The sequence below is a fragment of the Tursiops truncatus genome, chromosome 3, assembly GCF_011762595.2.
Source record: "Tursiops truncatus isolate mTurTru1 chromosome 3, mTurTru1.mat.Y, whole genome shotgun sequence".
In the NCBI taxonomy this organism is placed as follows: Eukaryota; Metazoa; Chordata; class Mammalia; order Artiodactyla; family Delphinidae; genus Tursiops; species Tursiops truncatus.
In genome coordinates, this window is record NC_047036.1 from 162,685,564 (window position 1) to 162,706,567 (window position 21,004).

The window sequence follows — 21,004 nt, forward strand, 5'->3', positions numbered from 1 at the left end:
TGTGGCACGGTGAAAAACAAACAAACAAACAAAACGAATAAAAAGCAAAGAAGTGGTGATGGCTGAAGTCAGGATGGTGGCTACCTCTGTAGGGAAGAAATTGTGACTGGGGATGCGGGGTGGGGGGGGTTGACATCTGTGGTGCTGGCACTGTCCTTCTTCTTGATCTGGGTAATGATGACATGGGTGTTTAAAAAAATCATTATTTTCTAAATTGAGCAAATTGCAATGTTTTTCACATTTTGGTGGTGTCCTGGAGCCGGCTTATACTGACTTGTGAAAACTGATTGTTACCTTTTCAGGAATTTGGCAACATCACACTGATATCACGCTGGTAGCTTGAAATTGGCCAGAAACCTATAACTGGTATAAATCAGGGCCTTTTTTTTTTTTTTTTCCCGGAGAGCCCATTGGGGTTTACTTGTTTTGTTTTGTTATTGTTTAATATTTTTAAAAATTGAAGTATAGGGGGCTTCCCTGGTGGCGCAGTGGTTAAGAATCTGCCTGCCAATGCAGGGGACATCCCTGGTCTGGGAAGATCCCATATGCCGCGGAGCAACTAATCCTGTGTGCCACAGCTACTGAGCCCGTGCTCTAGAGCCCACGAGCCGCAACTACTGAAGCCTGCACACCTAGAGCCCCTGTGCTCTGCAGCAAGAGAAGTCACCGCAATGAAAGGCCCGCGCACCGCAACGAAGAGTAGCCCCCGCTCGCAGCAACTAGAGAAAACCCGCATGCAGTAATGAAGACCCAACGCAACCAAAAGTAAATAAAATAAAATAATTTATTTTTTTAAAAATTGAAGTATAGGGACTTCCCTGGTGGTCCGGTGGCTAAGGTTCTGTGCTCCCAATGCAAGGGGCGCGGGTTCGATCCTGGTCAGAGAACTAGATCCCGCATGCCACAACTAAAGATCCCGCGTGCTGCAACTAAGGCCTGGTGCAGTCAAATAAATAAAGAAAGAAATATTTTTTAAAAATTATTTAAAAAATTGAAGCATAATTAATTTACAATGTTGTGTTAGTTTCAGGTGTATAGAACAGTGATTCAGTTATACACACATTTATATATATGTGTATATATATATATTCTTTTTCAGATTTTTTCCCTTATAGGTTATTACAAAATATTGAGTATAGTTCCCTGTGCTATACAGTAGGTCCTTGTTGGTTATCTATTTTATATATAGTAGTGTGTATATGTTAATCCCAACCTCCTAATTTATCCCTCCCCCACCCCTTTCCCCTTTGGTAATGATAAGTTTGTCTTCTGTCTGTGGGTCTATTTCTGTTTTGTAAATAAGTTCATTTGTATCCGGAAAGCCCACTATTAAACATTGCCCAGCACACGACAGTTCCTCTCTGTATATGATATTAGTTAAACATTTAAAAATTATATTTAAAATTATGGTAACATACACATAACAGGAAATGTACCATCTTAACCATTTTAAGTGTCCAGTTCAACGACATAAAGTACATTCACATGGTCGTGCAACCATCACTACCATCCATCTCCACAACCCTTTTCATCTGCGAAACTGAAACTCTGTTCCCATAACAATTTTTTTAAAAATAAATTTACTTTATTTTTGGCTGCATTGGGTCTGTTGCTGCACGCGGGCTTTCTCTAGTTGCGGCGAGCGGGGGCTACTCTTCGTTGCGGTTCGCGGGCTTATTGCAGTGGCTTCTCTTGTTGGGGAGCATGGGCTCTAGGCGCGCGGGTTTCAGTAGTTGTGGTGCATGAGCTTAGTTGCTCTGTGGCATGTGGAATCTTCCCGGACCAGGGCTCGAACCCGTGTCCTCTGCATTGGCAGGCAGATTCCTAACCACTGCACCACCAGGGAAGTCCCAAGAGTATTTTTTAATCCTTAAAAATTTTCCCTGGGGGGAGGGATACATTTGGAGATTGGGACTGACATACACACACTACTATAAATAAAATAGATAACTAATAAGAACCTACTGTATAGAACAGGGAACTCTACTCAATACTCTGTAATGGCCTATATGGGAAAATAATCTAAAAAAACAGTGGATATATGTGTATGTATAACTGATTCACTTTGCTGTGCACCTGAAACTAACACAACATTGTAAATCAACTATACTCCAATAAAAGTTAAAAAAAATTTTTTTTCCCTTGGAGAGCATGAGCTCTGGAACCAGAGGCTCTGTTTGAACCCCAACTCCCACCTCCACTGACTAGCTGATCTTGGGCACCTTAGGTCACTCTTCTGTTTCCTCACCTGTAACCTGGAGACAGTCTTTGTCCTAGTCTCATAGTCCAGTGGCTCTTAAAGGTGTGGTTTCTGAACAAGGACCAACTGTATAGCACAGGGAACTCTGCTCAATGTTATGTGGCAGCCTGGATGGGAGGGGAGTTTGGGGGAGAATGGATACATGTGTACGTATAGCTGAGGCCCTTTGCTGTGCACCTGAAACTATCACAACATTATGAATTGGCTATACTCCAATATAAAATAAAAAGTTAAGGGCTTCCCTGGTGGCGCAGTGGTTGAGAGTCCGCCTGCCGATGCAGGGGACAAGGGTTCGTGCCCCGGTCCGGGAAGATCCCACATGCCGCAGAGCGGCTAGGCCCGTGAGCCATGGCCGCTGAGCCTGCGCGTCCGGAGCCTGTGCTCCGCAACGGGAGAGGCCACAACAGTGAGAGGCCCGCACACCATAAAAAAAAAAAAAAAAGTTAAAAAAAAAAAAAGTGTGGTTTCTGGACCGGCAGCATTAGCATGGCCTGGAAATTTGTCGTCAATGCAGATTTTCAGACACTCTGCACATAGGGCCCAGTGATGTGTGTTTTAACAAGCCCTCCAGGAGATTCTGAGACTTGCTCAAATGAGAACTATTATCATAGGCTGTTGGGAGGATTAAATCAATTAAACAAATATACATATTTAGAGCAGTGCCTGGCCCCACAGTGCATACTGTGTAAGCACTCATTATTCTTGTTATTATGGAGAAGGCCTGGGACCCTAGCAGTATGGTGGTGATGGGGGGCTGGCTGTGCCCTCTCTCCCGGTCTGGTGGGGGTCTGGGTTCCTGGTCTCTGCTAAGTGGAGGCCTTCTCACCTCTCTCTGTTGAAGATGACAGTGAGCTGGACCACGTCACCCCATCCCTGGTGAAAGGTTATTGCTTGGTCCGGGAAACGGGAAAGGTCAGTGCTGGAGGGGTGGAGGGGGCCGCGTGCCTGCCTCCTCTCTGCTAGTGGAGATAAAGGAGATCACTTCGCTCCCCCATGACAGGCATGACAAGAGGGGGGAGCTAAGATGTATAAATGGGGGGCCAGGAGGCGGTGGCGGCACCAACCACAGGAAGCTGCCTTGCTGTGCCGCCTCTCACATCTCAGGCAGCCCTGTCCAGCATGGCCAAACGTCCTCTGCTGCTGCTGCTGGCCATGGGGGTGCTGGCTGGGGAGCTGTGGACAGAGGCCCAGGTAGCACCCTACGGAGCTCGGCCACGCCTCAGCGCCGCCCACCCCCTACTACCCCTCCTCAGCCCCCGCGAGGGACTTTCCGGTGCAGCGGAGGGGCGGGGAGCCGAAGCGCAAGGTGCGGAGGCGGCTGGGAGGGGCGGCTCCGCTTCCCTTTGCTGTTCGGGTGCTGGACCCCGAGAGACAAGCGGGCCGCGCTGCAGCGCTGGGCCGGGCAGGGCCGGGCCGGACTGGGGGCGTGGGGACGCCATGCGGGGAACCCGGGCCGCTCCCTTCCCGCCGCGGCGGCGGCCGAAGCTGGTTTTGCTGCTTCTGTTGATGCTGCTGTTCTGCAGGACTCGGCCCCAGGGTGAGTTACGGAGCGAACTCGTGTCGGCGCTCTGCCGCCGCGCTCCGCGGAAACGCACATCCTCCAGGGTGAACCGCAATTTTTTGGAATGAATGACAAAGGTCCGGATGCCACTCTGCTCTCCCCCGGGACAGGGACCGGGCGATGAGAGGAGTTGGGGAATGGGCGGCAGCGAGGTGGGAGCCAGGGTCCGGGGTTGGGGGGTGGTAGGGGAAAGGGCTCTTCGGGTTGTAACAGGATGTAGCTGGTAGAGGGAGGGGAGGAGTTATGCCCGAAGCCTGGGGAGCGGTGCCCAACGCCCCCTTCCTGCTGATCACTTCCGTAAGGGGTGGGGGGAGTTCAAGTTCTGGGGTGTGAGGGCGGCTGGGGGAATTGACCCCCTTCCCTCGGACCCTCCCTCCTCCCCCTCCAGGCAGCCCTGGGCCATTGCAGTGCTATGGATTTGGACCCTTGGGCGACTTGAACTGCTCATGGGAGCCTCTTGGGGACCTGGGAGCCCCTTCCACGCTGTACCTCCAGAGCCAGAAGTAGTGAGTACAATGGAGTGATTTGGGGAAACAGAGGCTTTGGAAGAGTGACCACTCAGGTTCTAGACTTCTCAGGTTGAGAGGACCCATTAGTCCTGCCCACCCGCACCCCCCAGCCCTGCCCCACTCTCAAGCCCTTCACTTCCAGGTTCCCTCATTTCCTTGCTGTGTTACCCTAGACCAGTCACTTTCCCTCTCTGAGCCTCTGTTTCTTCCTCTATCAAGTAGTGATAATAATGGAACCTGCCTCTCAAGGCTGGTTCTGAGAATTCAATGAGTTAGGCACTTGGAAAAGAAAATGCTTAATGATTAGAAGCTGTTTTTATTGCTGTGTGACCTTAGGCAAATAGCTTAACCTCTCTGAGCATATGAAAAGATCATTTGGTCTGGTGCCAGGGATGCAGCAGTGAAAGAGACACAGAAAGCCTTGTGGAGCCCACATTCTGAGGGGGTGACTGATGTTGCTTCACAATGAATCACACCTGGAAACACAAATTCATTTCAAATTTGGCTAAGTGAGAGGAGAGGGAAAGGAACATTTGAAGATGGGAACTGGGATGGGAGGCTGGTCTTTTTTTTTTTTTAACGATGGTAAAATACACATAAAATTTACCACCTTTTTTTCTCATTCTTTTTTAAGTGTACAGTTCAGTGGAATGAAGTATAGTCACATTGTTGTGCAACCATCACCACCACCCATGTCCAGAAGCGGGGCGGGGGCTAGGGTTTTAAATTGGTAGAGGATGAGGGAGTAAGAGAAGGTCTTCCCCTTTTTTTTTAACGAGGTGAAATTCACATAACATGAAATTAACCATTTGCCAGTGAACGGTTCAGTGGCATTGAGTACATTCACAATGTTGTGCAACCAGTGCCTCTATCTAGTTCCGAAACATGTCCATCACCCCAAAACGAAGTTCCATCCCCAACAGCGGTCACTTCCCATTCCCTGGCAACTACTAATCTACTTTCTGTCTCTGAGTTTGCCTGTTCTGGACATTTCACATAAATGGGATCATATGTGGTCTTTTGTATCTGGCTTCTTTCACTTAGCATGTTTCTCAGGTTCATTTATGTCGTAGCGAATCAGAACTTCGTTCCTTTTTGTGGCTGAACAATATTCCACTGTATGGATATACTACGTTCATCCACTCATCTGTTGATGGACATTTGGGTTGTTTCCACCGTTGGGCAATTGCAATTGGGCAATCGTGACTAGCACTGCCTTGAACATAATGTGTACAAGTTTTTGAGTCCTGTTTTCAATTCTTTGGGGTATATGCCTAGGAGTAAGATGGCTGGGTCATATGGCAGTTCTGTGTTTAACTTTTTGAGGAACCACCTAACTGTTTTCTGCAACAGCTACGCCGTTTTATGTTCCTACCAGCAACATAACATAACACATGTGTTTTTGTTGTTTTTTTCTGAAGGCCTTGATTTGAACCTTTGAAATCCAACCCTTTGGGATGTCCTCAACTCCTCTCTCTCTCTCTGTCACCCACAGCAGGCCTTGCCGGCTCTACCTTCTACATTATGCAGAATCTGGCACTCCTCACTTCCTCAGCACCCACCGTAGTCCAGTTCCCATCATCGCTGGCCTGGACCGTGCGGTCACCTCCTCCCTGGACTCGGTTTCCACCCTTAGCCCCACAGTCTGTTCTCCACCACAGCATCCAGAGGACACCTGTGAACTTCGGTTTTGTTTATTTTTTAATATTTCTTTCTTTCTTTATTTGGCTGTTCTGGGTTTTAGTTGCAGCATGTGGGATCTTCGTTGCGGCATGCGGGATCTAGTTCCCTGACCAGGGATCGAACCCGGGCCCCCTGAATTGGGAGCACGGAGTCTCTTTTTTTTTTTTATTTTATTTTTGGCTGCGTTGGGTCTTCATTGCTGTGCGCGGGCTTTCTCTAGTTGTGGCGATTGGGGGCTACTCTTCTTTGCGGTGCGTGGGCTTCTCATCGCAGTGGCTTCTCTTGTTGCGGAGCACAGGCTCTAGGCGCGCAGTATTCAGTAGTTGTGGTACACAGGCTCAGTATTTGTGGCTCGCGGGCTTAGTTGCTCTGCGGGGCATGTGGGATCTTAACGGACCAGGCCTGGAACCCCTGTCCCCTGCATCGGCAGGCGGATTCTTAACCACTGGACCACCAGGGAAGTCCCGCACCTGTGAACTTCTGAATCAGGGCATGTCCCTCCCCAGCTCACAGCCCTCCAGGGCTCCCACCTCACTCAGGGTAAAAGCCGAAATCCTTCCTGCAGCCCATCAGGCCCTGTATAATTTGCCTGTCACCTCCCTGCCCTCACCTCCTCCCACTTTCTCGCTCACTCACTCTACTCCAGAGGACAAGCCTGCTCCTCACTGTTCTTCGTAAAACACCAGGCACAGTTTGGCCACAGGACCTTTGCACCAGCTGCTCCCTCTTCCTAAAATGCTCTTCCCGAGGTATTGCGTTGTTCCGCACCACATCCTTCAGGCCTTTATTCAAATGTCTCATCAGAGAGCTTTCCTGACCACCTTTCCTAAAATAGCACTGTCACTCTTCATCCTATCATCACACTGAATCCCTCTCACCCTGCTTTATTGTTCTCTGTATCGCTTATACCACCATCAGTTATATATTTATGAGTTTCTCATTTGCTTCCCCCACTGGAACACCAGCTCCGGATAGTGGATCCTTGCCTGCTTTGGTCATAGTCCTATTCCCAGCTTCTACAACAGAAGTGTATATTTGCTGAGTGAACAGTTGCGTAGAAGTAAATGTGCGTATATGTAATAGGTGCTCACTAAACAAAATAACCAATGCTCATGTAACATGTATTGTGCCCCTGACACTTGCTGTTCTAAATGCGGTCCATTTCTCATCTCATTGTTCCCCTCCCCATTCAGCCCTTTCAGCAAGCACTTTTTAAAAAACACATTTATTTATTTATTTATTTGGCTGTGCCAGGTCTTAGTTGCGGCACACTCGTTGGGACACGCGGGATCTAGTTCCCTAACCAGGGATCGAACCGTGGTCATTGGGAGCACCGAGTCTGAACCACTGGACCACCAGGGAAGTCCCTCAGGAGGCAATTTTATCACCCTCGTTTTGTAGATGAGGAAACTGAGGCACAGAGAAGTTAAGTTGCTTGCTCAAGGTCACACAGCTCTGAAGAAGGAGAACTGGGATTTGAACCCAGGCAGAAAATATGTTATCATTACGGCTCTGGGCCCAGCCCACCGTATGCTGCCCCGATTCTCGCATCTCTCCTCACAGCCATTCCAACAAAACCTGGACAGTGGCAGTGCCCACTGGGCAGAGCCGGGTGACCATTCCACGGGAACAGCTCACCACGTCTGATGAACTCCTCGTCTGGGTGGCCAGGGCAGGCCAACCTCTCTGGCCCCCAGTCTTCGTGAACCTCGAAACCCGAAGTAACAGGCGGGAGTGGGGGTTTGCTATGTGTGGGGTGGGTGGTCTTGGAGGCCCTGGCTCAATGCACCTCCCCTTCCTCAGTGAAGCCGGATGCCCCCCAACTGTACCCTGATGTGGACTTCTCAGAGGATGACCCCCTAGAGGCCACTGTCCAATGGGCCCCTCCTATGTGGCCACCCCATAAGGTCTTGGTCTGCCAGTTCTACTACCGAAGATGCCAGGAGATGGCCTGGATGCTGGTGAGTGTCAGGGACCCTTTTCCCCCACCCTACTCTGGGCGGGGCCCGGGACATCATTCCCAAATCAGACACCTAGCTCAGAGCTCATTCCTCAGCTGGCCCTGGAGTCTGTCCACATTCCTCACAGAAGGCCTGTACATGCATCTTGTTCAGCTAAAAAATGTTCCCCCAAGATAATCTATAAATTCCATGCAGTCCCAATCCAAATTCCACTTGGAATTTTTTTTTTTTTTGGCCTCGCCACGAGGTTGTGCTTGCGGGATCTTAGTTCCTCGACCAGGGATTGAACCCGGGCCCTCGGTAGTGAAAGCAAGGAGTCCTAACCACTGGACCTCCAGGGAATTCCTTCCACTTGGAATTTTTGAGAAACTCTGTAAACTTCCTCTAACATTTTTGTGAATGAATAAAAATCCTCAAATAGCTTACCTTAACCTTAAAATAAGAGGTTAACAGCAGACACTTAGCATCTACTGTGTGCTGTCTATTGAATCCTTACAAGAACTCTTTGAGGTAGATGTGTTTTATGCCTACCCATTTTACAGATGATGAACAGAGCCTGGTTTTCAGTAAACGCTCAAAAGTAATAAAAGCAGCTCACATTTCTGAGCACCTGCCACGCGTCAGGGCCCAAGCTAAGCAATCTGCATGGATTATCTTGAGGAGTACCAACCTCCCTATATAGTAGATGCTTTTAAGATCTCTATTTTATAGTTGGGGAAGCTGAACCTCAGAGAGGTTAAACAACTTTCCCAAGTTCACAAAGCAAAAAAAATGGAAGACAACTCCAGTGCAATGGGACCCCAGGAGTTGAGGAGCCTGCCCATGCACTTTAAGAGCACAGCACCAAAGTTGCAAGTATTTTTCATCTCATATCTCATTGGCCAGAACTTAGTCACATGGTCTCACCTGATTGCAAGGGAGACTGGGAAATGTAGTCTTTATTCTTGACACACGTTCCTGACAGATACTCAAGGGTTCTATTTCCAAAGGAAGAAGGGGAGAATGGATATTGGGGATAACCCACTATCTCAGTTACAGCTTTTCATGCAAAACACTACGATATAGAGTAGAGTTGTTGTCACTATGAATATTCATGCAATTCAGAGCAATGCTCAGATGCAGACTTTGCAATCTAACTGCCTGGGTATGAATCTCAGCTCCAGAACTCGCCAGCCATGTGACCTTGGGTATATCACTTCCCCGCTCTTGGCCTCAGTTTTCCTCATCTGTAAAATGAGAATAATATTAATAATAGAATTTACCACCTACTGCTATACCTGGCACAGAGGATAATCCACTTGTCTCTTTTTTCCAGGGATTGTCCCAATTTTAAAACCAAAAGCCCTGTGTCCTAGGAACCCACTTGATCCCAGGCAAAGCAGGACAGTGTTGGTCATCCTATTGACATATAAGGCCAGGTACTTTCAATTCAATCTTCAGCCTCATCATTCTCCCCTGTCTCTCCCCCAGCTGGAACCTGAAGTGAAATCCATACCCCTGACCCCTGTTGATATCCAGGACCTGGAGCTAGCCACTGGCTATGAGGTATCTGGCCGCTGTCACGTGGAGGAAGAAGAGGATCTGTGGAGCGAGTGGAGCCCCATTCTGTCCTTCCAGACACCACCCTCTGGTGAGGATCTCTGGGCTTACCCCTTCACCCTCAGCCCCTCTCCTGGAAGTCTGGCCAATCATGCCATTCTTATTTGTCATATTTTATGGTTGGGAAAGCTGAACCTCAGAGAGGTTAAGCAACTTTCCTAAGCTCACACAGCAAAAAAAAAATTGAAGACAACTCCAGCGCAGTGGGACCCCAGGAGTCGGGGAGCCTGCCCTTGCACTTTAAGAGCACAACCCCAGAGTTGCACGTATCTTTCATCTCATATCTCATTGGCTAGAACTTAGTCACATGGTCTCTCCTTTTTTCATCCTTTCCAGCTCCAAAAGATGTGTGGATATCAGGGAACATCTGTGGGGCACCAGGCGGACAGGAACCCCTGCTTCTGTGGAAGGTGAGTTGTGAGGACCATGTCTCTGCACGTGTCAGGAAACCCCAAATAACAGTGACGTAGAGGACTTCCCTGGTGGTCCAGTGGCTAAGGCTCCGTACTCCCAATGCAGGGGGCCCGGGTTTGATCCCTGGTCGGGGAACTAGATCCCACATGCTGCAGCTAAAGATCCCACATGCTGCAACTAAAAGATTCCTCATGCCACAACGAAGATCCTGCATGCTGCAACTAAGACCCAACACAGCCAAATAAATAAAATAAATAAATATTAAAAAACCAAAAAACAATGTTGTAGGGAGTTCCCTGGTGGTCCTGTGGTTAGGACTCTGGGCTTTCTCTGCTGAGAGCCTGGGTTCGGTGCCTGGTTGGGAATGAAAATCCTGCTGAGCAGTGGGGCAAAAAAAAAACAAACCAACCAAGAAAACAAAAGAACAAGCCAAACCAAAAAACCCCCCCAAAACAATGATGTAAACAAGACGAAGGTTACTATGCTGCCCTCTTGAGGTTGCTTCAGGGCTTCAAGGAGGGGATGCTCAGAGAGGTCCTGGCATAGTGCTGGGTGCAGAGAAAGACTCCACCAATGTTGGCTGAATCTAGGAGATCTGAGCTGAGACATGAAGATGGGTACAAGTGTTCCAGTCGGGGGGACACCAGGTGCAAAGATTTAGAAGCAAGACTAGGCTCTGCTCCACAAAATACAGCAGAATATGCTAAGGACTTTGATGCTAGTATTAAAGGGCATTGTGAGATGACAGACAAGAGTGAAACAGTCCTCACTGATGCAAATCTGCCGCGCACCTACCGTGTTCCAGACATTGCAAGGCCCTGGCTCACAGTAAATATGGCAAGAGACAAAACAACAGGGCTCATACTTTCTTGGGCCACACAATCTAATATCACTAACTTTAACCATGCATAATACTTACAGAGCTCTTATTATGTGCCAGGTCCTCGCCTCCAACACTTATTTACATTCACTAACTTTACAGATGAGAAAATGAGACATAGAGAGGCTACCCCAAACCAAACAACAGCTATGTGGCAGAGCTGAGGTTCTCTGGCTTTCAAACCTTAATTCACAGTTTCAGTGCCTCTGTTTTATTATTTTTTTTAATTCATTTTTTTTCTTACTTTTTTGGCCATGCTGCACGACATGTGGGATCTTAGTTCCCCAACCGGGGATCAAACCTGTGCCCCCTGCATTGGAAGTGCAGAGTCTTAACCACTGGACTGCCAGGGACGTCCCTCATGCCTCTATTTTATAACACATACTTTGTAATGCCCCCTTACTATACTGAAATGAAATACATAGCTAATATAACCCATATATACATATATTTTAAAATGTGTATAATACAGTGTATTGTATTATAGCATACCGTGTAGAGTGTATTGTAATATTCAGTAGAAAATAAAGGGGAAATAAGGCTACTACGTAATGGCAAAATATTCAGTTCACCAGTATGATATGAATAGTAAATCTGTATGTACCTCATAACGTGGCTTTAAAATACATAAAGTAAAAATCGAGGGGCTTCCCTCGTGGCGCAGTGGTTGGGAGTCCGCCTGCCGATGCAGGGGACGCGGGTTCGCGCCCCGGTCCGGGAGGATCCCATATGCCGCAGAGCGGCTGGGCCCGTGAGCCATGGCCGCTGAGCCTGCGCGTCCGGAGCCTGTGTTCCGCAACGGGAGAGGCCCGCATACCGCAAAAAAAAAAAAAAAAAAAAATCGATAGAACTACAAGGAGAACTCCATAGAGTCCACAACCGTCGTGGGAGATTTTAACATACCCCTCTAAGTAATTTCATAACAAGCAGATGGAAAAACAAGTCAAGATCCAGAGAATCTGAACATATGCATAACAAACAACCTAATGGACTCACATAGGAAACATCAGAACATGCATTCTCTCCATATGCCAACAGGACATTTACCAAAATCATCCACATGCTAGGCTATTGAGCTGGTTTCCAAGGACTTCAAAGGGATGAGGTGATGCTGGGCACATTGAAAAATTCTCTGATCAGAACACAGATTGTGCTGGAAATAGATAATAAAAAGTGCTTAGAAAGTCCCCGTATGTTCAGGATATTTCAAAATTCAGTGAATGTTAAAACCAGGTCCCAAAAGGTTTTGTATTTATACATCAAAATGTGTTTGGTTCTAGGATCAGTTAAAATTATTAGACAGGTTTTTCATCTACAGAAGTTTCCAGTTGGGATGACCTTCAAAAGTCACAAGGGACGTGGGACAATTTTTTTATTTCTAGGAGAGGGTAGTGTCCCTGGCTCTTGCCCATCAAATACCAATCATTGAGGCAACCAAATATTCTCACACGTTTCCCCAAAGCACTCTGGAGGGTACTATCCTCTTTGCTATGCGTAATTACTCCTCTATACAACAGTGGGAATTTTGCAGTCCCTAAGAACTGCACAAGACAGACTAAGGTAAGGTGAGGGAAGACAGGGTCATATAAGTGCATGGTCAGATCCTGCCTGTCTTTAGTTAAAATCTTTTTTATTTATTTATTTATTTTATTTATATTTTTGGCTGCATTGGGTCTTCGTTGCTGCGCGCGGGCTTTCTCTAGTTGCGGCGAGCAGGGACTACTCTTCGTTGCGGTGCGCGGGCTTCTCATTGCAGTGGCTCCTCTTGTTGCAGAGCATGGGCTCTAGGCGCGCGGGCTTCAGTAGTTGTGGCACGCAGGCTCAGTAGTTGTGGCTCACGGGCTTAGTTGCTCCGTGGCATGTGGGATCTTCCCGGACCAGGGCTTGAACCCATGTCCCCTGCATTGGCAGGTGGATTCTTAACCACTGTGCCACCAGGGAAGTCCTAGTTAAAATCTTGATAATTTGTTTGTCATGGTTTTTCTTTTTTGCATTAATTTTTTTTAATTAAAAAAAATTTTTTTTGACCACGCCGAGCCTCACGTGGGATCTTAGTTCCCCGACCAGGGATCAAACCCATGCCCCCTGCATTGGAAGCGCAGAGACTCAACCACTGGACCACCAGGGAAATCCCTGCATTAATTTTTTTTTTTTTTTTTTTTGTGGTACTTGGGCCTCTCACTGTTGTGGCCTCTCCCATTGCGGAGCACAGGCTCCGGACGCGCAGGCTCAGCGGCCATGGCTCACGGGCCCAGCCGCTTCGCGGCATGTGGGATCTTCCCAGACCGGGGCACAAACCCGTGTCCCCTGCATCGGCAGGCGGACTCTCAACCACTGCGCCACCAGGGAAGCCCCCTGCATTAATTTTGATTGATTAAAATATTGCGTACAACAGGGTCCTACTGTATAGCACAGGGAACTATATTCAATACCCTGGATAAACCATAATGGAAAAGAATATGAAAAAGAATGTACACATATGTATAACTGAGTCACTTTGCTGTACAGCAGTAATTAACACAACATTGTAATTCAACTATACTTCAACTACAACTATACTGAAAAATAAAAAAAAAATTTTTTAAATATTGCATTAAAATATAATTCATCTTGATTGGATTTTTGGTATCCTCTTGTTTTGCCGCCAAGGTGAGTGCCTCACTCACCTCACCCTAATTCTGGCCCAGGAGCTGTATTCTAATTCCACCTCTGCCACTGAGCCACTCTTGAGACTCGGTTTCTTCATCTTAGAGTGAAACAAAAACATTTCACAGACTGGTTTGTCAGGTGACCTCACTGAGAAGCACAGTATGTGCCTGATAAATGGGAGATATTAACCACTTCTTCCCCTCATCCCTCAGGCCTCGGGGCACTGCGTGCAGGTGAGCTACAGAGTCTGGTTCCAGATTAAAGATCAGGAGGTGATCCAGGAGGAGACCTCATGTTGCAACATCTCCATCCCCACTCAAGCGGAGTGGGCTGGGGTGTCCGCCATCAACGCCACAAGCTGGGAGCCTCCTACCAACCTCTCTTTGGCCTGCTTGGGTAAGAGGCTGTGAGCTTCCTCTGAGCAATGCCCTGGAGGTGCAAGAGGGGACTTCCCGAGTGGACAGCTGAGATTTCTCCTCCTTATCCTCTAGGTCCAGGCTTTGCCCCTCGTGGTGTGGTGGTCAGCATCATCCCTGTAAGCTCGGATCTGCTGGTGACTTGGCAACAGGGGTCCGGGGGGCTGCAGGAGCATGTGGTGGACTGGGCTCGAGATGGTGACCCCCTGGAGGATCTCAACTGGGTCTGGCTTCCTCCTGGAAACCTCAGTGCTGTGTTGCCAGGTGAGGCCCCAGGACACCTGGGTTCCCATTTCAGCTGTTGGAGAGTGGACTGATGGCTGGATTTGCAGAAGAGAGTGTTCAAGTATCATTAATTCGTGCAAGAAATATTCATTGACTACCTACTGTGTGCCAGGCCATGTTCTAGACACTGGTACACAGTGATGGTCACTGATGCGTATTGGCATTTACCATAAGCATTAAATCATTCAAACTTCCTTATAAAGTAGGTTTCTGCTATTATCATACAGAGAAAGAAAAAGGCCCAGAGAGGTTAAGCAACTCACCTGAGGCCAGACAGCAAGTATGTGGTAGAACCAGGATTTGAACGACATAGTCGGGCTCCTGAAGCTAAACCCTGAACCATCACCCTACTGTCCTCTCAGCAGCATCCCCACCCTCATCCCCACCAACATCTCCATCCTCATCTTGTAGGGCAGGCACCCAATGAAACAAAAAACAAGTACATCTGTAATGTAATTGGGGCAAAGTAAATCAGGGTAAGGGAGAGGAGGGAGGATAGCTATGTCAGAAAAAAAAGGTAGGAAAGGTCTCTCTGGGAAGGTGCTATTTGAACTAAGACCTGAAGGAGGCGAGACAGAGAGCCATGAGGATGTCTAAGGGAAAAGCAATAGGGAACAAACAGTGCAAAGGCCCTGGGGCAGGATTGTGCCTGATGTGTTAGAGCAGCAGTGAGGAGGCCAGCGTGGCTGGAGTGGAATGAGCAAGGGGGAAAGTGGGAGGAGGTGAGGGCAGGGAGGTGATGGGGCAGAGTGTGCAAAGCCTTGTGGGTCGTGGGGAGAACTTTGGCTTTTGTTCTGAGTCAGGTGGGAGCCACAGAGGGTTCTGTGCAGAGGAAGGATGTGTCCTGACTCAGGTGCTTACAGGCGCCCCCTGGCTGCTGTGGGAGGAACAGACTGGGAGGGCAAGGGTTGGAGGTAAGAGACCCAGGAGAAGGGACTGTGTATGTCCAGGTGGGACATGGTGGGAACTGGACCAGGTGGGGACCAAGGAAGGGAGAGAAGCAGGCAGATTCTTGTTGTGGAGTCTTAGAGCAGAATTTTGGGGACCCGTTTGGATATGTTGCACCTCATGTGCTCATCCAAGTGGAATTGTCCATGGGACTATCAGATACTCAAGTCTCAGGTCTAGCAATAAGTTCTAGGCGGAGATTTAACACTGGGGAGTCTGTCCTTGGTGTAAAGAACTTGGGAGAGCATGAGAAGGTGTTGAGCGAGAGATTTAACACAGAGTCCCAAGACCCATGAGTATATATGGACAAAAGAAGAGGAGCCCCAATTCTGGAAAATTCCCAGTTGGGGAAGCCCATATGGCAGCATTAGGTTTTGAGAAGGGATTTCAGGAGCCTTACTTACTGTGATGAGCGGTGTCAGGGCCCCACTCATAGTCCAGCATTTGACTATCTCCCAGCCTCTGGCACCTGCATTCCTGGCCTGAGGGCTTTTTCTGATCTGAAGCATTTTGCCTGCCTGGACAGCTGGAAGTGCCGGGGAATCAAAGCCCCTCAGAGGCAGCCCTCTACCAATGACTGATGTTGGTTGATGGATAAATACCCCAGCTCCCACCCTCCTCGGGTGGGACGGTGCTCAGGATCGTGCTCTCTGCTGCCACACAGAGTTCGCCAGCAGGACTGAGCCTTGGTTGGCCATGTTGGGAACTTGTTCTCTAACACATATTTACTGGGTGACTCTCCTTCCCTGCTTCACTTCCCCACTGCCCTATTGGTGTTTTCTGGGGTTGCCTCCCAGATCAGTTACATTTATTCAAATTCTTATATCAAGGTGTCCTTCTGGGGACACAAATGAAGATTCCTACAAAATAAGAAATGAGTCGGGGAGGGGAGCCAACTCTAACTGGTCTTTGCTCCTCCCCCACTCAGGGGATTTCGAAGGAGGGGTGCCCTACCAAATCACGGTGACAGCAGTCTCTCCTTGGGGCTTGGCCCCTGCCCCCTCCGTCTGGAAGTTCAGAGAGGAACTAGGTAAGTGGTGGGGCTGGAGGATGGAGGGTCCTGGAACCCTGGCAGAACTTGACCCGCTGACTTTCTCTCACCAGTACCCCTGGCAGGGCCAGTGCTTTGGCGACTCCAGGATAGCCCCCCAGGGACCCCTGCTGTAGCGTGGGGAGAGGTCCCAAGGCACCAACTTCGGGGCCATCTCACCCACTACACCCTGTGTGCGCAGAGTGGGACCAGGCCTTCTGTCTGCATGAATGGTGAGCTCCACTGCCGCCTGCCCCTGTTCCCAGCCCCCACAAGACCCACCCATCAGCCTACCCCTCCCCTTACCCCCAGATGGGCCCCTTTGGCTCCCTCTCAGCCCCTGGGAGAACACACACTATCATGGGTTCCCTAGTGGATAATAACCCCGGTGGCTATCAACGTAATAGACTGTCATTTGGCTATTAAAAAAGGAGACTCCGATCTATATTTATTGACATTGAAAGATGCCTGTCATATCTTATTAAGTGAAAAAGATAAAAGGATTGTAAAACTTTGTGGGGTTCCGTTTTTGTAAAATAAACCCAGCACTGAGTGAAGCAGAGGCACAAATATGAAAAGAAATTCCCCCACAATGTCAATAGGGACTGTAGGATTACATATGATTTTTTTTTTTTTTTTTTTTTTTTGCGGTATGCGGGCCTCTCACTGTTGTGGCCTCTCCCGTTGCGGAGCACAGACTCCGGACGCACAGGCTCAGCAGCCATGGCTCATGGGCCCAGCCGCTCCGCGGCATGTGGGATCCTCCTGGACCAGGGCACGAACCTGTGTCCCCTGCATCGGCAGGCGGACTCTCAACCACTGCGCCACCAGGGAAGCCCACAAATTCCTTTTTAAAATACCTTTTTTACCCTTTCCACTCCAGTTTTATTGAGATGTAATTGACAGCATCACCGTGTAAGTTTAAGGTATACAGTGTAACGGTTTGGCTTACGAATATTGTGAAATGATTCCCATAAGTTTAGTTAACATCCATCATCTCATATAGATACAATAAAAAGAAAGAGCAGAACAATAATAAAAATTAAAAATATCCTTTTTTTCTAATTACCAAAGTTATCTGTTCTTTTTTTAAAAACTGACACATTGAAGTATACTCAAGTATATCGTCATTCTCATCATTTCACTGATACGGACAATGCAGCTTCCATATTTTGCCATGTGTACGTTAACATAGAGATAGGAGTTGTGCTTTTTGAAAATTTTAAACTTCTTTATTATAGAAAATCTCAAGCACAAACAAAAGTTGGAAAAAGGGCTTCCCTGGTGGCGCAGTGGTTGCGAGTCCGCCTGTCGATGCAGGGGACACGGGTTCGGGCCCCGGTCCGGGAAGATCCCACATGCTGCGGAGCGGCTGGGCCCGTGAGCCATGGCCGCTGAGCCTGCGCGTCCAGAGCCTGTGCTCCGCAACGGGAGAGGCCACAACAGTGTGAGGCCCGCATATCACCAAAAAAAAAAAAAAAAGTTGGAAAAATAGTATAACAAATCCTTGTGTACCCACCATCCAGTTTCAATGGTTTTCTGCATTTTATCAATCTTGTTTCAATTTATCCCCCCCCTTTTTTTTTCTAGAGCCTTTGGCATCATTTCACCCCTAAATAATTTGGTACTTCAGCATTTGTCTCTAACCGATAAAGCCTTTTTTTTTAACATAGATACTTTGCCATGATTGCACCTTGCACAAGTATATAGATATCCTTAGGTTAAAAATCATATATATTTATGTGTACATGTACCTATAATTAAAAGAGGACTATGTTATAGGCCCCTGAAGCTTATGAACGTGATGGTTTGCAACTTTCTTTTTCTCACCCGATTTCACTTGGACACCTTTCTGTGGCAGTATATCTTGATCTGTATTCATGTCTCCTGTAATCCTATAACAAACCAAAAAGCTGCTTCCTCTCTTGGCTTAAAAACCAAAAAGGGCAATTCAGTTAAAAAGTAAACAAAAACAGTTCCGGGAGATGCAAATGTATTCCCCTCGTCTGGGGTGAATTTCCCTTCACTGGATTCTGTGCAGGTGAGGGATATGATACTCATGCATCCTTTTATTTATGCAAATATACAGTCGACCCTTGAACAGCAGGTTCGAACTGCGCAGGTCCAGTTATACATGACTTTTTTCAATAGTAAATAGTACAGTACTATCTGCGTTTGGTTGAATCTGCAAATGTGGAACTGGGCATCCAGAGGAACCACAGATAAGGAGGGTGGACTATAAATTATACTGTACTTAGATTTTTTAAAGAGTGGAGGGTCGGCACCCCTAACCTCTGCATTGTTCAAAGGTCAACTGTGTATCTTTTTTTTTTTGGTTTCGTTGGGTCTTTGTTGCTGCACGCGGGCTTTCTCTAGTTGCGGCGAGCGGGAGCTGCTCTTTGTTGCGGTGCACGGGCTTCTCATTGTGGTGGCTTCTCTTGTTGCGGAGCGTGGGCTCTAGGCGTGCAGGCTCAGTAGTTGTGGCGCACAGGCTTAGTTGCTCCACGGCATGTGGGATCTTCCCGGACCAGGGCTTGAACCGGGGCTTGAACCCGTGTCCCCTGCCTTGGCAGGCGGATTCTAAACCACTGTGCCACCAGGTTAAGTCCCCTGTATATCATTTTTGAGTGCTTTTAATGTGCAGGCGCTGATCCAGGTGCTGGGAATATGGCCCTCGTGGAGCTAACTTTCTAATGGGGGACATGAAGGTATAGACAAAGTAAATAAGGTCTAAGCAGTGTGTCAGATGGTGATAAGTGGTGGATAGAGAATAAAGCAAGGAAGATGAGTGGTGAAGCAGGCGCTATTTTACTCGCGGGGCGGGGGCGGTCAGGGAAGGCCTCACTGAGAAGGTGACCTTGCAGCAAAGAGCTGAAGGAGATGAGGAAGGAGCCATGTGGATATCTGGGGGAGAGTGTTGCAGACAGCATGGCACGTGCAAAGGTCCTGAGATGGGACTTGACTGCCTCCCCAACCGCTCTGGGTGTGTCCTTCAGTGAGTGGCAGCACCCGGACCATCACCCTGCCCGACCTTCACTGGGGTACCTGTGAGCTGTGGGTGACCGCGTCCACCATCGCAGGACAGGGCCCACCGGGTCCAAGCCTCCGCTTTCACCTACCAGGTATGGGCCTGGGGCAGGACTGCCATGGGAGGGGTCCCGGAGAGAGGGGCATTGGAGGGCGTTATGTAATCATTACTGAACTTCAGGGGGTGGACATGTAGACTTCGGGATGTTGACGATGCTAAATACTGCTGTGGATTATCAAGCAATGTGTGTCTCTGACCCTTTCACCCCATCCCTGACCTTGACCTTTTCACAAGCCCCACTCCCACCCCAAGATTTCCCCCACCCTTAGCCCCTACCCATTCATAGGCCCTGCCCTTTTATCCACCTCCCTGACCTATTCCCAGCTCCACCCATGAGCCTTACCTGACCCCTCCCCACCTCCCTGGTGTCCAGATGTTCTTCTGCCCCTCCCCCCTCCCTCCAGATAACACCCTGAAATGGAAAGTTCTGCCAGTTGTCCTTCTCGTATGGGGTTTGCTCCTGACGGGCTGTGGCGTGAGCTTAGCTACCTCTGGAAGGTGAGGCTGTCAGACACATGGGTCTCTGCCCAGGTTGGGAGGACAGCTGGACATTAGCTGAGCTTGGGGAGAGATGTGGTAAGGGGATGATGCTTCAGGGCTCTGTGACGTTCCTGGACCCTACGATCTGGGCATGGGTGTCTAGCCGCCTGGATTCCCTGCCCTGACTCTTACCTGCTTGCCAGGTGCGTCCACCTGCGGCACAAGGTACTACCCCACTGGGTCTGGGAGAAGGTTCCTGATCCTGCCAACAGTAATTTCAGCCTGCCTCACATGAAGGTGAGCAGAAAGCTGGGCTCATCAGGGCCCTCTGGGGGATTGGGGAAACCTCGGACAGTGGGGAGTAGGTGAGAATTGGCGGGTATGAGGGGAGGAATCTCAGCCTCTTCTCTTCCCAGGAGGTGCCCCAGGCCCAGCCCCCTGGGGACTTGCCCATCCTGGAAGTGGAGGAGATAGAGCAGGTACCGATTATGGAGGCCCCCCAGGCCTCAGCCCCACTGGACTCTGGATATGAGAAACACTTCCTGCCCACACCCGAGGAGCTGGGCTTTCTGGGCCACACCCCAGGTTCCAGGTTACGGACTGAACCAACCCCAGGAGGGGAGAGGGGTGCTCATTTGACAGATGAAGACACTGAGGCTCAAGGAAGCTGAGTCACTTGCTTGAGGACACCCAGCCAAGGAAGAGCTGAGATTGAAGGACCCCTACAGAAAAGGGCCTGGTCCTACAGGGAATATACGGATGGACGAGGGAGCAAAGAAAAATACATAAAATCCAGAGTGGCGGGTGCCTTCCCAAATCTGTCCTGCTGCTATAACAGAACTGTAGTTGGGTACACTGCCAGCCTCCCTTGCAGCTGGGTGCAGCCACGGACTGAGTTCTTATGAGTGGAACATAAGCAGAAGTGACATGTGCCTCCAGTGGGTCTGCGTGGGGGCTCTTCCACATTCCCTTCCCTTTCCCATGAGCTGGAGCATTGATGTGCCCTGTGATCCAGCTTTGGCCATACCCAAGGTGAAGGCGGAGCAAGAAATGGAAAGGAACCAGAGTTCCTGAGTGATTGCCTGGATCAGAAGTGCCCAGAGAAATAAATTCTTTCTGTTTTGATAGCTACTGTAGCTTGAGGTCTTTTTGTTACGGCAGCCATATCTACACTCTCACTGATTCATAGTCTTTGATTCTAGCAGAGTGAAGCCCTCCACTTCCCACCAGGAGACGGTGAG

At 48.8% G+C, this 21,004-nt stretch overlaps 1 protein-coding gene across 6 annotated transcripts; it reads left to right on the plus strand.

Annotated features, from left to right (window-relative positions):
• The first annotated feature begins 3,438 nt into the window (after positions 1-3,438).
• IL27RA (interleukin 27 receptor subunit alpha) lies at positions 3,439-20,890 on the plus strand. 6 transcript variants are annotated; one of them, XM_073803195.1, is made up of 15 exons: positions 3,467-3,797; positions 4,210-4,327; positions 5,826-6,017; positions 7,577-7,734; positions 7,817-7,974; positions 9,445-9,604; positions 9,910-9,983; positions 13,729-13,912; positions 14,008-14,196; positions 16,094-16,195; positions 16,270-16,428; positions 19,192-19,317; positions 19,688-19,781; positions 19,967-20,060; positions 20,180-20,890. In XM_073803195.1, exons 1-15 carry the CDS (start codon positions 3,698-3,700, stop codon positions 20,432-20,434), a joined length of 2,163 nt encoding a protein of 720 aa, XP_073659296.1. In that variant the 5' UTR covers positions 3,467-3,697; the 3' UTR covers positions 20,435-20,890. The 6 variants fall into 6 exon arrangements, with proteins under 6 accessions (XP_073659299.1, XP_073659298.1, XP_073659297.1 ...); XM_073803196.1 differs by lacking the exon at positions 19,688-19,781 and having other exon boundaries at positions 3,453-3,797; positions 20,180-20,317; XM_033854180.2 differs by lacking the exon at positions 5,826-6,017 and having other exon boundaries at positions 3,480-3,797.
• Positions 20,891-21,004: the final 114 nt, after the last annotated feature.